The sequence below is a fragment of the Aspergillus aculeatus genome (assembly GCF_001890905.1).
Source record: "Aspergillus aculeatus ATCC 16872 unplaced genomic scaffold ASPACscaffold_17, whole genome shotgun sequence".
In the NCBI taxonomy this organism is placed as follows: domain Eukaryota; kingdom Fungi; phylum Ascomycota; class Eurotiomycetes; order Eurotiales; family Aspergillaceae; genus Aspergillus; species Aspergillus aculeatus.
This window is the reverse complement of record NW_017962992.1, coordinates 287,965-303,137: the sequence shown is the minus strand read 5'-3', so window position 1 is coordinate 303,137 and position 15,173 is coordinate 287,965. Positions and strand designations below refer to the sequence as shown.

The window sequence follows — 15,173 nt, the reverse complement described above, 5'->3', positions numbered from 1 at the left end:
TGTATATCCAGCAGCATTACTAAGAATTACTCGGTCATCAAACTCCCGAGGGGATTCAAATTAGGTTGATTGAATATATCTATATATCACAGTTCCACGTGGGAAATAGAAAAGAAGAAGATTGAGATTCTGTCACAGCAATAGGGAGAGACATTTGGAAGAGATAAATAAAATAAAATAGAGATAAGGCGGCTGAAAGAAGTAGTGGTTATGTGAAAAAGAAGGGGTAAGAGGTCGATAGCAATGTTGCGCTGGAATGGTCTCTCTCTCTTTACGCGCTTATGCTTTTCGCCATGGTCGTTGGCTGCGTCGTAACCTTCGTAAAGTCGTATAATATACCTACAGTTCAGGATGGGGGTAGCAAGTGGAGGTTCTGTTTGTCCGGCTTCCTCCGCGTTCGGTGTGGATTTGGGAGGAAACGGTGTTCATGGTCAAAATCTCATATTGAGCCGATGAGAGCGGGCGGTGAACGAACTGATGGATGTGGGAGTGTAGGAGCCGGAGGAGAGGATCGTGGGATAGGTGTATGCTTTGAGGGAGTCCCCGTGATTCATGATGATGAAGGGCCGGACTGCTTCACTTCAAGCCACAGTTTGCGACCCCCGCGCTCACAGGCCCGGTCGTACCAGAGCATCACACGTAGGACCTTTCGTGCTTCATCCCAGGTGTGAATGCCATGGCTTCCGGCCACTTGACTGATGAGCTCAACATACCAGGCGCGTTCGGGCTGGTCTTCCGCAGCGATACCGCCGAGGATCAGCACCCAGAAGAGAGCGATACGAGCCTGTGGATGGTCCCAGGAGAAAGGTGCTTTGGAGATGTGCAAGGCTTCTTGAATGAGCTTGGCAAGTTGAGAGAGCGGTGCACTCTGGGCTTGGAGTGGTAGCACCACGCCGACACCGAAGATGAGACCGGCCAGCCGGCAAATCTCATACATGACCTCATGGGGTTGATAATTCGCAAAGCTGTCAAACTGGCTCACTGCAGGGAGAGAAAGCAGGTTGTAGTGCACCCGATTTCGTTGATCTGATAGCAGCGAATAGTCAGGGTTATGGTGCTGCGTTGTAACGTGGGCCTCAACAAGTTTGATATACGCCTGCATGCCGTAAAATACCTCCAGCATGTCCGATGTGAAGCCAATTTCCCGCAGAGGACCAAATCGACGTTCGACATCGATCATGCTGTAACCCAGCATTTCTTGCATTGTGAGACCTATCCGCTCTCTGCGCAAGGGCATGAAATCGAAGACAGGCGGCAAGAGGAACGTGCTGCAAGTGACTAGATCGGAGAAACACAGAGTAGGTGCGAGTCCGGGAAGAGTCAGGTTCTCAAGACCTCCACGCATGTTGACCATCTGAATTAGACCTCTGATATGCACAAGGTTAGGCGGAAGACTGCTATAGATGTCCAACCACTGCAGGCGTTGCATCGGAGCGGTGAAGGGCAGCTTTTGGCCCTTGATATGCTCGTTATTAGCAACGTTGTGTGCCATGCAAATGACACTCAGAATAACCGCATCGCACATTGCCCGCGTGGGATCGCTGACCTCCCGTGTCACATTCCGGATGGTTTCTGCCTCGCATAACTGCAGCATTTGCTGCTCGGAGGGTAGGAAAGCATGGTGCGGAATCGTGCCTTTCAGCCATTGGACTCTTTTGTGTGACAGTGAACCGAAGACAAACGCTGTGAACAAGGTCGGATCGGATAGCGATAGTGGAAACCAATTGGTGCTAGCCGGACTCGAGTCATTGCCGGGTGAAACGGGGGTGAGGCCGGGCCACAGGACCTCAAGGCCTATTATGAAGATGTTAGTTTGATGGACGTGTAGCTACTGCAAGACTCACGAACAATAATATTCAGAGGCGACAACTTCATTCTTCCCCATGTTCAACAGGTTCAAAGGATGTGTTTGGAACGGATCGAATTGACCCGCGCCGAAGGTATCAACATAGACCGGGGTGAGACATGAGAATGACGGAGTCGTTGTCAATGCTTGAGATACCTCATCCGACCCCGAAGAACCTTTTCGTGCATCTGACATCCCGGATCGCGACTCCTGCGGAGAAGGCCAAGGAAATTTGTCCGGATAGGATCGGGATCGCTCGACATCGTTCATTATATGATCCACCGGACTATGCGACGATGATCGGAGGAGTTGCTGATTGACAGGATTCGAGGACGTAAACTGGGCTGCAGGTGATGAATCATGCAGAAACTGACCAGGAAGATGAGGCGGGGGCGACGGGGAGGATGAGACGGAGGAGCAGAGCGGAGAAGTAGCTGGAGGCGTCGCATATCGTGATTCCGAACCGGTCTGATCAAAATATGTAGTCGACCCTTCGCTGGAGGAGGTGGATTGACGAGTGACACTGCGACCGCTGCTGGTGGTGTTAGCGCCAGTGTTGGGGTTGCAGCCAGCACTGGAATTTGGACAGTCCGGGACAGTCGAACGGTCCTTGGTCTGGTCCGAGATCCATTTGCCCACATGGGCGCGGACGAGGCGCTGAATCTTCAAACGCTCATTCTCAGAAGTTGGCCGCGCATTGACAAAGTGAATGGCGTCCCTTTTGCGTCCGGAGGTGGCACGTTTGGTGGAAGTCATTTCTCCGAGGTCAGGAGTACAGGTATCGACAGAGACCGCAATTCAGAGCCGAAGCCAGGAACAGCATCCTGTAGCTCCAACTAGGCAAGTGTACACGGATATCGATGACAATTACTCCTTTGATAGTAGCGCCACAGGGCAAAAGTTTTGGCAGGACAGATGGGAAGGGCGAGTTTAGGGGGAGGAAGGTTGGATCAAGAACGAGACCGAGATCGAGACCGAGACCCGGAGAGCAGGAAGGAAAAGTGTGGAGGAGAGGGGCGAATAATGTGGTGATTGGCGAGGGTCTAGATCGGTAGCGGGAAAACGGATTCTGCAGGCGGTGTTGGATGTGGATGTAGAGGAACTGACGGAAGGACTGAAAGTAAAGAGCGAAGGAGGGTGTCAAAACAAAAGATCTCAGGCAGGAGAGAGGAGAGAGGGAGAAAGGGGAGGAAGAGAAGGGGGAGTGAAGGAAATGAAGAAGAAGAAGACGAGGAGGTAAAGGGAATGGGCGTCCGGATTGAGCTGAGTGGGGAAGAGGGAAGAAGGAAGAGAGAGAGAGAGAGAGAGAGAGAGAGAGAGAGAGAAAGAAAGAGAGAGGGTAGAGGAACGGGTAAAGGAGAGCAGAACAGAAGCCGAAGAAGCCAAGCAGAAAGCGGCAGGATCTCCCAGTGACGATCGCCAGATCTTCTTCTGCTGTTCTTGCTGCTCTTCTTCTCTTTTTAGTTTAAGAACAACCACAACCAGCCTTTCTCAACTTTCTCAACTGACCCTTCCAAAGCTAAGATCTGCCACAAAACTCAAGGCCTAATGATTAGGCTTATCGGCACAAACCACAATGCTGAACACACTTGAAATGACAACAAGATCAAGACAATAACAAAGTTAAGAGAAAGAAAGAGACAGAGACAGAGATAGAGAGTGGGAAAGAGAAAAGAGAGAGCGAGAGTGAGAGGAGAGAAAAGATGATTGACTCAAAAACATCTCTCATGGTTACATCCTCGCATTTCATTCAAACTCTTTCTCCTCAAATCTTCTTTTTAAAGTCCTCTCCCACTTGAAAGATACAATTGTACCCTTCTCTCGCATTCAATCCCTGGTTCTTCAAATCGTTAAAGGTCCTTTTTCTCCATCCCAGGGTCTGGACTCCGCGGAGCCACCGGTTGATGCGGGGGTAAGAGAGAAAACAGTGTCAGTTTCAATACTCGCGACGCTCCGTTCGCTTCTTCTCGACCTTCGGTCTGTTGTCGAGGGGTCTGGGATCAGATTGGAGCTCGACAATCATCATCTAGTAACGAGCGACTGATGCTGCTACTGCGCTAATTGGTCCTCACTCGAACTGTCACAGACAAGTGATTGACTTCATCCCAATCCGCCAATAAATAGCGTAATATGACGGGCGGCAAAAGGACAAGCCGACAAGTGATCCATGGTCGGGAAACGAGATGTCAAAGTTACCAAGGCAGCTACATTGCGGTCCATTCGAGGAACCCATGTTCACATGCACATGTGTACGACAAGCCACAAGATCTACTCAGCCAGTTTTCGGTACATGCGAAGGAGCATGCAAGGATTCGTATGTGCGCAAAGCAGAAGAAAACCGTCCATCCTGTGGTTCGCTCTACAACAGGAATAAGTACAACGAGGTCTTGAATGAGAACCAACAATTCACAGATAGTCTCTCTAAAACATGAAACCAAACACCGGAAACTCAGTCCAGCTCGATCAAGGGGTATCGTCCGCCCTCGCCGGTCAAAGGATCCTGATACTGGTCCAGCGCCGCCTCAACCGCTACCATATACCCAAGTACCTTCTCCTCCTGCCAGCGCCGACCGACTACCTGCACCGCCGTCGGCAATCCTGCCATCTTGGTAGCATCGTAGTGCTTCCAAGCCCCGCGAGAGAGTGCGCCGTCAGCGCCCAGCTGCTTGAGAACCTTCTTGTACGGTCCCGGTAGAGCATCCTTTTTCGCATCGACATGCGACACAGGCAAAACGCCCGCCGTGTAGTCCAGCAGGTTCCAGAGGAAGGTGTATCCACAAGATGAAACCGCGTCGTGCATGGCTTTGTGTGGTAGAGCCGGGGTGGCGTTGACAGGGCACAAGATGAAATCGTACTGCTGTGTCGCGCCATCCCACCAGGCGTGCCAGGTGGCACGGAAAGATTCGCGCTGCGCGGTGAGCTTCCAGAGCTCGGCTGCCGATTTGGGGCCAAAGGTACGAATCAATTTAGCCCACTGGACGTCGCGGCGGATGTAGCGCACCCAGAGGTAGTAAAGGTACCGCAGAGGACGGGGCAAGTTGGAAATCCGGGTAAGTTGATCTGCGCCCGGGTCGGAGGGTTCGAAACTGTGCAGATGCGAGTTGAAGGTGACGCAACCATCAGAGTTCAGAAGCTGCGAGGCTAGATGAAGCCCTGTGAACGGGTCTGCCGTGACTGGTGGCTTAATCTCCGAAACTGTGTGGCCGGCCGCAACAAGAGCAGCGGTTGTTGTCGACAAGGCACGCGCAATGGCCGGGGTAGGGGGGATGACGCCTATGTGTGGTTAGCCAGTGTCGGTCTGGTTGGTTCGGGTGGCCATGCCGATCCACTCACCATCGCTAGTCATCAATCCGATTCGAAGCTTCTTCGTCTGGGCTTCCTCCTCCTCCTTCTCCCGCCAATGAATGGGATGGACCGTGTAATCATACTTCCATGGCTCCATCCCCACAATAGCTTTTGTAAAGTAAGTCAAGTCATTCAAGGTCCGAGCCATCGGACTGAAGACACTGGGAATGCCTTCTTGGCCGGCCATGCTGGTGTGAACGCCAACCTTCGGCCACCGGCCAGTACTGCAGCGCAGGGAATAAATACCGCTCCAAGCCGCCGGGACTCGAACGGACCCGGCGACATCAGATCCGATACCGATGCGGCCGCCCAACGCCAACAACGCACCTTCGCCCCCAGTGGAACCGCCAGGAGAGTAGTCGGGAACATGAGGGTTGAGGCACGGGCCCCAAAGAGCGTTGGCTGACTCAAAGGACAACAGGGTCACGGGCAACGCGGTCTTGGCGTAAGGCACAGCCCCTAGGGAGATGTTAGCCACGGCGTGCAGCAGCAGCAGTTTCGTCGAGAAAGGCCATACCAGCGTCTTTCAAAAGCTTGGTCATCGGTCCGTCTTCCTTGTATGGCTTGCACGCATACTTGGTGTATCCCAGGGTGGTATCAAACCCTTTAATCTGAAGCGAATCCTTCAGAGAGACGGGGATTCCCGCCAATGGTCCTTGGAGGTTGACTTCCGACTGGACCCATGATTCAGCTTCGGGCAGAAGCAGTTCTGTCACGCAGTTGGTCTTCTCATGGGCTTTGACGGCTACTTTGCCGTAGGTGCGAAGAACATCGAGGGGCGATACGGATTCAGCGTGCACCTCATCCACCAGCTCTTGTATCGGTTTGTTGATGATAACCTTATCGATCGCTGTGAAAGGGGCGTGATATTCTGCCGGCAGTGATGCGAATCTTGCTGCTCGCTCCCTTCGCTTGTAATCCCTGCCGCGCCATTAGTATCCAAGCGAATGCTCGGTGATTCACACATCAAGTAGTGTGAATTGTACTCATGACCTCGTGAAGAGGCATGACTGACTTACCGGAGGCGACGGTATGTGAAGTAATCGAATGGGGGAAGCATGATGAGACGAAGACTCTTTCCGTCACTAGAGTCCACGAGAAAGGAAGAGTGTACTTTCAAGTTGAGGAGAACGAAGGATAGAATCAAAGACTGAAAGCAAGGAGGATGGGAAGGGCGGCCTTTTATTATTGCGGGGAAGGACGGAGGAGATGCGGAGACATCGTAGCGATAAGCCCGCGCGCGGGTCCCGCTGATAAGCGTGGGGACCGCCCAAAGCTCGGATACAGCTTGCGCTCGAGGCTGCCCATTGACTTGTCCATCCCAGGATGTTTATCTCGGGCTGTATGCCTATGTATGACGCGAGCACCGCGATTCAGAGCTCAATCTTGACCGACATCTTCAGCAAGCACATAACAGCAGAATCCCGATCATGAGTTGCTGATGGAACAACTGGCAAACCCGAGCTACGTAGTGTAAATGACCGATAAGATGCCGGCAGCCGGCGCATGGGATGCCATATTGGGAAAGTCCATGCGTGGACTCGACTTGGATAAAGACGCGGCTGGACTTTCCACTGCTATACAGTCTGAACCTTTCCCTTCCTAAAAGATCACCAACGGGAGATCGCAGCAAAAAGCGAAATAAGCGATTTCATGTGAATGCAACATTCATCGTAACAATACTTATCACAACGACGGTTGTCAGCTATTTGGGGATATTGCAACAGGGCCAGCCCCAGCCCGCCGCCAAAAGAACGAGAGAATATGAGAACAAAACCGAAATGAGGCCCGCTCATTCATGCCTAGCTAGAAAACACATATTCACAAGATACCTCTTTCCTCGACCCAGATCCTTAACCCCTTATCTGCCACTACATCAAGCTGATCTCGATGTCTCCCGTAGCCAGTGATGAGCATTGAGCCAAACGACCACCACGATAACGCCAACAACGAACAGCGCAATGAGGAAGAATATCAGAAAGCCGCAGAGGATGGTTCGTTTGCGTTTCCTTTCCTGGCCCTTGATCCAGTTATCCCTGTGAGAACCAGACGATCAGCATACGAGACAAGCAACAAGACCCTCGGCGAGAACTTGAAACAGGAATAGCGAGACAACATACGACCATATAGTGACTTCCTTTTCTGGGGTGGAAGCCTTGGATTCCTCATCCAGGTGGATGGCAAGGGAGAAGCGTCGCCAGAACGCTGGGTCCCGATTTTGAGCCATCTTGCGTTTATTGATCGGTAGACATGGGCTTGAAGCGCGATTCGAAAAGGTCGGAACACGAGCCAGGTCAAATGACAAACGAGAGGACGGGGCCGATGGTCGACCTATAGCGCACAATCAGCATGAGATTCAGCAGCTATGAGGGAAGAACGTACCTGGTCACTGCCCCTTGGAAAGATCTTCGAGCTGCTGGTCTACGCGAGCTCTGCAATCAAACACGAGGGAAAAGAAGGAAGAATCAAAGGGTAGGGTAAGGAGAGGTGTTTTCTCGGTCAAGTTGGGGCTCGTAGTTACAATGAGAAACAAACAGATGGATCGTGTAGGAGTAGAATAGAGATTTGGGTATGAGAGGGATACGAGCGAGACCAGGCGACTACATTGCTGTTTACTTAGGGGAGGGCATTCAAACAATGAACCCCGTTACTCGGAATCCTATGGTTCCAGGCGGGAATGGCGGGAGGAATGCAATGAGCGTCCAATGCAGTGTTACCTCCTCCCAATTATTGTTTGGAGATTTCATTCTGACAATTTGTCATGACCAATCATGGAGTAGGAATGGATCATTGTACATGAAGGGATTTCCCGGGGGGAAGAATGAGCAACTTAACTCTTCTGCACAACCTAAGAATAGAGTGATTAGCTATGTGAGTACACAATAGATAGTACACATAGATTGTAAGTTACCTAGTAGATAGCAGTGATGTACTTTTTTACTGTACAGTATTCATTATTATTATTATTATTATCGTTATTGATTGACCCTCCTTGACCCAGTCAGCCCACTGATCTTCTGATCCAAGGGTCTTCGAGTGCCACAGGGGGCGAACTATGCATCTTGTTCGGGCGGATCATTTGCAGCCACTAACCTAGACGGAAGAACCCGCGGTGATCTCAATGCCATTGAAGAGCATCCGTATGTAGGTACGTACAGTAGTTAGTCACTGTAGTAGCTAACTATCTAGCTAGCTAGCTAGTTAACTGACTGACTGACTGACCCCTGGCCCTGGTTCAGGCATGTGATGTAACTTATGCGCCTGTGAGGTACCTGCGTCCTCCGCACCACCCCTAAGTCTCGTGCATCTTGGTGGTCAGCTATAGTGAAGTGGGTATTACTCAAATTATTCCTGATGAACTCGTAGAATGGTTAAGTTGACTTGATGGTGGAGGTAGGGGGAAATGTATGCCTCAGGTGTTGATAGGAATAGAAGCCCCATGGTTGAGCAGCCGATCCCCAAATCATCAACAACCACTCACTTCTCATCAGTACTTCCCCACTTCTTCTCTCCCATAAACTCTCCAGGCTCTCTCCCTCTTCTCTCTTTCTCATTCACCAAGCATGAAGAAGCACTCGAGGCAAAGTTTATGCAGAAAAAGACAAAACAAAAGCAAAAAAATGATTGATGACGCATGGTGATACAGCCGTGGAATGTCCGTCATTGTACTTCCCTCCCTACTCCCCCCTTTCGCTGCTTGTCTGGTCGGTCACCTGCGGGGGGAAGCATTCACCCACTCATTCAATTTTAGTAGTCTAGTCCCTTCAACCAGGTGCTGTGGTAGGTATACCACTGTACGGTACGGTACGTATTCGGAGAATCTCGACTGGCTGGCTTGTGCTAGTTCTCCCCAACTGGGCTTCATGCAGCATCATGGATCTGGTTTGCATCGGCTTTCGTCCAGCATCAAATCCCTCCGTTCTCCACCCTCATTCGATTCGTTCCGCGTTCTTTACAGATGAGGCGGATTGAGTTGTCGACTTCACACTCTCACAGTGCCAACAAACAACAGCATTGAACCATTTTCTCTCTTTTGGGCTCTCCCGCAGTGGAGCATCAGCGAATGGGTGCCTGACCGCCCGGGCGTTGCCTGTCATTTCGAACTGACTGACCGCGCACTAAACCGGATTCAATGCGCCAGGCGGATCGCAAGGTGCTGCTGGCCGGCCTACAGCATCACTCAATTCACTCACTCACGCACTCACTCACCTTGTCGCTCAGTCTGCTGAACGTCTCTCTTCAGCCTTGCCCCTCCCGCTTGCTTTTCCCTCCCCATTCTTCTACCTCAGCGGTCCCATCGATGCTCCGCTCATTGTTTCACTGCTGCTGCTGCTGCTGCTGCCAGATGCCCTTCCCGTGCGCCCAATCCCAGTAGCTAGGCCATGTGTTCCGCCCATGATCCGGGCGCGAGTTTCTGGGGAGTGTTGATCAACTCGGACAAGAGTCCAGCCCCGCTCCTTGAACAGCTCTGCTTGGAAATCGCTCAAAAAATTGTAAGTCGGAGCTTGAGACACTGTATGCGACCGGAAAATAAAAGCTGAATTTTGGCTTCTCAATAGTCGTCTTTCGACGATTACGCAACGGCTGATCTCACGCCCGAACGCCTGGCCTCTTTCTACCGCAAGGTCGGTGGAAATTACGATGTGCTCTTTCTCCAAACCAAGCCTTCTGCTCTGTCCTTTATCTACCAGCGTCTCGGCTGCTTCCATAGTATCCAACCCACAAACGATGCATACAAACCCCCCGCAATCCCCGCTCTACAACCCAACGGCTTCGTACGATGGCAAACAATCCAATTGCTGTTAGACCCGGACGAACATTGCCGATACCTTCAGAATGCGGTCGAGCTTTGGGATATTGAAAATCCTAGCGGCGGCACATTTCCGAAGACGATTCCCCGCGAAGCCTTCCCCGAATCGCCAGACCCAGAAATGGTGGAGTGGCACGAGACAGTCAGCCGACGGTTTGAGATGGACTATGTGAAGAAGAACATTCTCCGTGCATCGCCTCCGAGTTTTGGTACCTACCACTCTCAATTCAGTAACCACCATAAGGACGAGGCTCCGTCCCCCAAGGAGAAAAGAGCGTTTCCCAGTCGCCGTAAGACAACTGCGCAGCGTGCCAATGTCGCTCCGGAAGAACCAGCACCTTCGAGCCGTCATCAAAGGCGCCGCAGCGGGGAGGTTCCCACCTCATCGACGCGTCGAGTACAATCCACCTATTTCAGTCCACCGCCACCTCCCCCAGAATTCGCGTCGCCCTCACCTCGGGCGCCCTCGCCACCAATGTGGGCTAAGTCATCTCCGAAGGCCCGAGGACGAGAACGCGGGCCCACCTTCTCACGCCCAGTCAGCCCAACTACTGTGCCGGGTCATAGCCCCTCAGATGCCTCGTCAGAGGATTCAATAGCTGCAGCACAAGAAGCGGCCAACCGTTATAACAACCGTCATCTGCGTCCCTCGCATTCACACAGCTCCCGTACCCGTCGGCATTCACATGAGGCGTATGCACGGAAACCCCCGCGTGATCTCTCTCCTGAAGCGCAGCGACGGACCTATACCCACCGCGACACGTTGAACTCTCACTCAGGGCGACCATATGACTCCGATGGGGGTCGCAGAACCCGCCCGGCACGTGCATACGCCGAAGAGCCAATCATGCATCCCCGGACCCCGGGCCCTGTCTTCTACGAGACTGCCTTCAACGACCCTCCCGTCATGCCGATCAACCAAGAACTACCTCGATATTCCCATCCTCATTCTCATGCACATCCACCACCACCACCACCACCTCGTTATATGAACATGAACGGTACTCACCCGTACGTCGGACGTGCCCACCCTGACAGTGACATGCGCGTCCCTGTCGACGAGGCTCGTCGAAGCTACCGAGCGTCCAATGCAAATTCAGGATACCCTAACCCCGGTGTCTCCGACCACACGGCGCGATATTCTGGGAGAGATGACGGAGGCGCATACCGGTCACCGAGATGGGCCAACCCTGTTCCACCGCCCACGAGGGGCATTCCAGTGGGTATGCCAGACATGGAATACCCTGTTCGATCGAGACGGTCTATGTATGATCGATAAAAGGTTGGGCGGGACTAAGACACTATCTCCCTCTTCGCGAGGGCTGTTGTTTCTCATCTGAGAAGTAGCCTTGATCCTCGCCACGATCAACCACGGTTATATTCGGAATCTACTAACATTACCCCCTCTCCTCCAATCCAACCTTTATCTTGCACGATGAGCATTGCCAGGCATAGCAGTATCGACATTGACATTCGCATTGGCGTATGGCAAAGAGTCATAAAGGTTCAGTTTCGGTTTCTAGGTAATAGAGCATTTGGGCTTGTCTGGTTTTCTTCACGTCGGCGCTTGGTATTCTTTTGATATACATATCGCCTCGTTTCCTCTCTCTTCCCGCGTTGAGCTGGAGAAGACCCACCACTTAACTATATGATGTCACGACGTTACGACAGTATAAGCTTCTGAAATCTGCAAGAGTAGAAAGGGCCCCGGGCGCTGTTAGATTTGATATACTCTATTAATCTGTTATGGATATTAGCAGAGTAGAAAACAATAGTACATTTTGTACTTGGAATGTGGTTATGACGATGTGCGGTGCTTTCTATACCCAAGGAATTTCAAGAATATGTAACTATAAATAAGGTGTAGTGGCTCCGGCAGACGGGAGGGAAAGGTATCGGGGGATTGTCGATGCCTACCCACCGGCAAAGGCCTGAAGGGCGATTAGATCCCGCGTCGCATACATGTGCTGCGATCGGTAAACAAACTTGTAGGGTAGGCCTAGCTGCGTATCGTGACTGGTTAGGTAAGAGCGTCAAAAGTGGTAGCTTTAAACCAGCAAGATCTCTACCTAGTATGTAGTAGTAGTGTAGTCCTTGTATGAGTTTCGGATTTTATTTCCCGGGTTGGAGATAGGCTAGAGACACCGACTAGCAAACTGTGGCATTAATCCCTAACAAGGTAGCTAGCCCAATCTTACCAGGGTAGGATACTATAGATAGTTCTGTTTGTAAGATATAAGGTAAAACTCTAGATTCTCAGGAGTTAAGGGCTTATTTACTCACAAGGTCGCGGTGAAAGGGTAGTTACTGTATCAAGCGATTTTCAAAAGAGATTAGTACTATAAAATCTGGGTAATTGTATAGAGTATCATCAAGTATAGGTGCAATTTTAGGCTTGATATTTAGATACTAGAAGAGAGACCTGGATTAGCTTTGTCGATAGACATAGCAGTTGTATATAGGCTCCGTTATAATCAAGTAAGATTAGGAAAGACGGAGCACCGGACCTGCGGCCGGATTGCTGTTCGGTAGTTTGATGTGCGAACGAACAAATCGATCGATCAATCGATCGATCGATCGATCGCACTGGTAAAGTGATGATTGTATCTCCGGCTGCATTAAAACCTCGTCGCTATCCCCCCAGGATCTACTATAGTCTATTCGCTGTGACCGGGGTAGTGTACTGTGGACGGGCTATACATCGTCATTACCGGCGCATTAAGTAAACTAGCACTGACTCGACTAAACCAAATAAACATCACATCATCAGATCTACATCTGTCATCAGCATTAACGACCCTACTCAAACATCCATCGCTGCTCAAATCTTCATATGATTTACCATGAGGCCAATATATATGCAGCAAGCCCCAATCAAAATCAAAGCTAAACGGTCAACTCCGCCTTCTGGAAGGTGAACCCCTGCTGTTCGAAGACCCTACACTTGGCCGTCCGCCCCGGGTTCACCGTGACGCCCGGGACCACGCCTAGCGACGCGACGACCGGATCCTCGTTGCCGCGGTACTCGGGCATGCGGTAGCCGCGGGCCCCGAAGGTCTCATACGAGTAGCGGTAGGCGGGGCCGCGGAGCTGCAGGGCCTCGACATCGGGGTTCGGGTTGCGGGTGCGGAAGAACGAGGCGAAGATGTCGTTCAGGAGCTGCGAGTGCTGGATGTCCATGGGGCCGTAGTAGGGGGCGACATTTTGGGTCTTGCTGTTCAGCGTGCCCCAGACCAGGAGGACGTCCGAGGAGTGGCAAGTAGCGTTCTTGTCTTGGTTGGGGGAACAGATGGCGGGCGTGCCGACGGTGGTTTGGATGTGGCCTTGTGGGACGGAGAATTGGTAGAGGTGGGGGAATTGTTTCTCGGGGAGGGTGGTGTTGGTGGTTGTGTTGGCGGTGGCCAGGTTCAACAGGTAGGATTGCGGGCAGGTCCATTCGCTGTGGGTAAGGGCATCGGCGGCGACATTACGGACGCTGTCGGTGGCGTTGGGGTTCGTGGAGAAGGCATCGGAGGCGATCAGGGCTTTCGCCAGCGACGAAGGGTAGGCGAGACTGAAGATCTCCGCCAGAGCCACTTCGGAAGATCCCATGCTCTGGGTGACTTCGGCGTCGACGTAGAGGGCTGCCTCGTCGGCCACGGTGGTGAAAATGACGGGGACACGGTTGGGGAGGCGGTCCTCCGCGAGAAGGGTGTGGAATTGATCGTCAATGACGCCGCTTCCGGTGTCGTCGACGATTGGGAGGATGGGCTCGATGGATGCGAGGAGGTCGCTGGAGTGTAGCCAGCCGGTAGCGAGGGCTTTAGCGCTAGCGGCTGTGGCGGCCTCAAACTCCGTGCTATTGTCAAGGTACCTGCTCGCTGGAACAGAGCGGAGGCAAGAGAGTAGAGTGCTCTCAGACGTGGTCCCATTGCAGCCTACGGCACTGGAGATGAGAGGGGTAACGATGTCGGTGTAGACTCCGCGCGTGAACCAAGGCAGATCAACAGGGGCGGATTGGACGATGGCGCCGCTGAAGAGGCCCTGGGCTGCGGACGAAGAAAGCAAGGCAATCGCACTCTGGCCACCGGCAGACTGGCCAAAGATAGTGACTTGGTCAGGATCTCCACCGAATGCCTTGATGTGCTGCTTGACCCATTTCAGGGCCATGATCTGATCCCGGATACCATAGTTGCCGGTCGTTGAGTTGCCGATAGTGAGCCAGCCTAGGGCGCCGACGCGGTAGTTGAGCGTGACAACGACAATGTCGTTGCGGCTGGCGAAGTTGCCTCCATCGTAGTCCACCATCGCTGAGGTCCCCTCGGTGAACGCACCTCCATAGAGGTAGACTGCAACAGGCTTGCGCTTAGAGTGCTTGGTTGTCTTCGCAGGGAGGATAGGGGTGTAGACATTCAGGTAGAGACAGTCCTCGGATATGCCGCCATTATCCAAGGTGCCAAAGCCTGACACGGATTGGATGCAGGAGTTGGCCATCTTCGCTGCATCGATATCACGGGGCCCGGAGTATGGGCGCGGTGGTGCAAAGCGCAGATCTTTCACTGGAGCATCGGCGAAAGGAATACCCAAAAAGCGAAACGACCGTCCGTCACGGTAGCCAGTCATGCGATACCCATCGGATTCAATGGAGATTTTGGATGAGTTCACAGCTGTTCTATCCTGGTCCGTCGTAGGGGGAACACTGGAGGTGCACAGAGCGGGCAATTGAAAGCCACAGGACACCGACACAAGCTTCTTATGCTCAAGGGAAAAGGCGCGGCAATCGTTGTGAGTAGCCTGAGAAACCCATAACCTTTCATTGGGCTGGACGTCCTGAACATGAACGAGATAGTCAAGCTGGTATGCTAGCTCTGTGCTGTTGACCTGTGAGATCTCCTGCGCTTGGTAAAGTCTTTCTCCAATCGATTGGCACCGGGCTTCTGCTTCGAAACTCGAGAGACGATCATGGACAAGAACTGCGGCTGTACCATTATTCTGAGGGCCTAAGTCGTTATACTTCAGGGCCTGGAGAGTACCCAAAGAGTCAATGTTGGGGACATGGCTTTTGCCAGTCGTTAGTGGAGCTGGCACTGCAAGAGCTTGACGGCCCAGCAGCAGGGTCCCCGCAAGAATTTGAAGCTGCATCTTGAGGAGATACGGATACGACTACTGAATGGAGATTTGCAAGGAAAACCC

At 52.3% G+C, this 15,173-nt stretch overlaps 5 protein-coding genes across 5 annotated transcripts; 1 reads left to right on the top strand and 4 right to left on the bottom strand.

Annotated features, from left to right (window-relative positions):
• Positions 1–81: 81 nt before the first annotated feature.
• Positions 82–2,946, bottom strand: ASPACDRAFT_81442 (uncharacterized protein). Its single transcript, XM_020205874.1, has 2 exons — positions 1,849–2,946; positions 82–1,794 (listed from the first exon to the last, which is right to left on the bottom strand). Exons 1-2 carry the CDS (start codon positions 2,600–2,602, stop codon positions 551–553), a joined length of 1,998 nt encoding a protein of 665 aa, XP_020052527.1. The 5' UTR covers positions 2,603–2,946; the 3' UTR covers positions 82–550.
• Positions 2,947–4,295: 1,349 nt separating this feature from the next.
• On the bottom strand, positions 4,296–6,251 carry ASPACDRAFT_54590 (putative acetamidase; the record flags this gene model as incomplete). The annotated part of the gene is made up of 4 exons (XM_020202899.1): positions 4,296–5,119; positions 5,180–5,650; positions 5,709–6,112; positions 6,211–6,251. 4 exons carry the CDS (start codon positions 6,249–6,251, stop codon positions 4,296–4,298), a joined length of 1,740 nt encoding a protein of 579 aa, XP_020052526.1.
• A 595-nt stretch (positions 6,252–6,846) lies between these two features.
• Positions 6,847–7,687, bottom strand: ASPACDRAFT_81439 (uncharacterized protein). Its single transcript, XM_020205873.1, has 3 exons — positions 7,574–7,687; positions 7,312–7,522; positions 6,847–7,227 (listed from the first exon to the last, which is right to left on the bottom strand). The coding sequence occupies exons 2-3, from the start codon at positions 7,416–7,418 to the stop codon at positions 7,068–7,070; spliced, it is 267 nt and encodes an 88-aa protein (XP_020052525.1). The 5' UTR covers positions 7,419–7,522; positions 7,574–7,687; the 3' UTR covers positions 6,847–7,067.
• A 2,216-nt stretch (positions 7,688–9,903) lies between these two features.
• Positions 9,904–11,280, top strand: ASPACDRAFT_81438 (uncharacterized protein; the record flags this gene model as incomplete). The annotated part of the gene is made up of 1 exon (XM_020205872.1): positions 9,904–11,280. A coding segment is annotated over one exon (1,377 nt), but the record flags the coding sequence as incomplete, so codon positions are not given.
• Positions 11,281–12,887: 1,607 nt separating this feature from the next.
• Positions 12,888–15,122, bottom strand: ASPACDRAFT_34652 (putative cholinesterase; the record flags this gene model as incomplete). Its single annotated transcript, XM_020200061.1, has 1 exon — positions 12,888–15,122. One exon carries the CDS (start codon positions 15,120–15,122, stop codon positions 12,888–12,890), a length of 2,235 nt encoding a protein of 744 aa, XP_020052523.1.
• Between the last annotated feature and the right edge of the window lie 51 nt (positions 15,123–15,173).

Excerpts from the sequence above, each read along its gene's own strand:
- ASPACDRAFT_81442 (XM_020205874.1), bottom strand. The coding sequence starts at position 2,602 with ATGACTTCCACCAAACGTGCCACCTCCGGACGCAAAAGGGACGCCATT. Across the intron at positions 1,795-1,848 it reads TGTCGCCTCTGAATATTATT|GCCTTGAGGTCCTGTGGCCC; the intron begins GTTCGTGAGTCT and ends TCTTCATAATAG.
- ASPACDRAFT_81439 (XM_020205873.1), bottom strand. The coding sequence starts at position 7,418 with ATGGCTCAAAATCGGGACCCAGCGTTCTGGCGACGCTTCTCCCTTGCC. Across the intron at positions 7,228-7,311 it reads AAGGAAGTCACTATATGGTC|GGATAACTGGATCAAGGGCC; the intron begins GTATGTTGTCTC and ends TGGTTCTCACAG.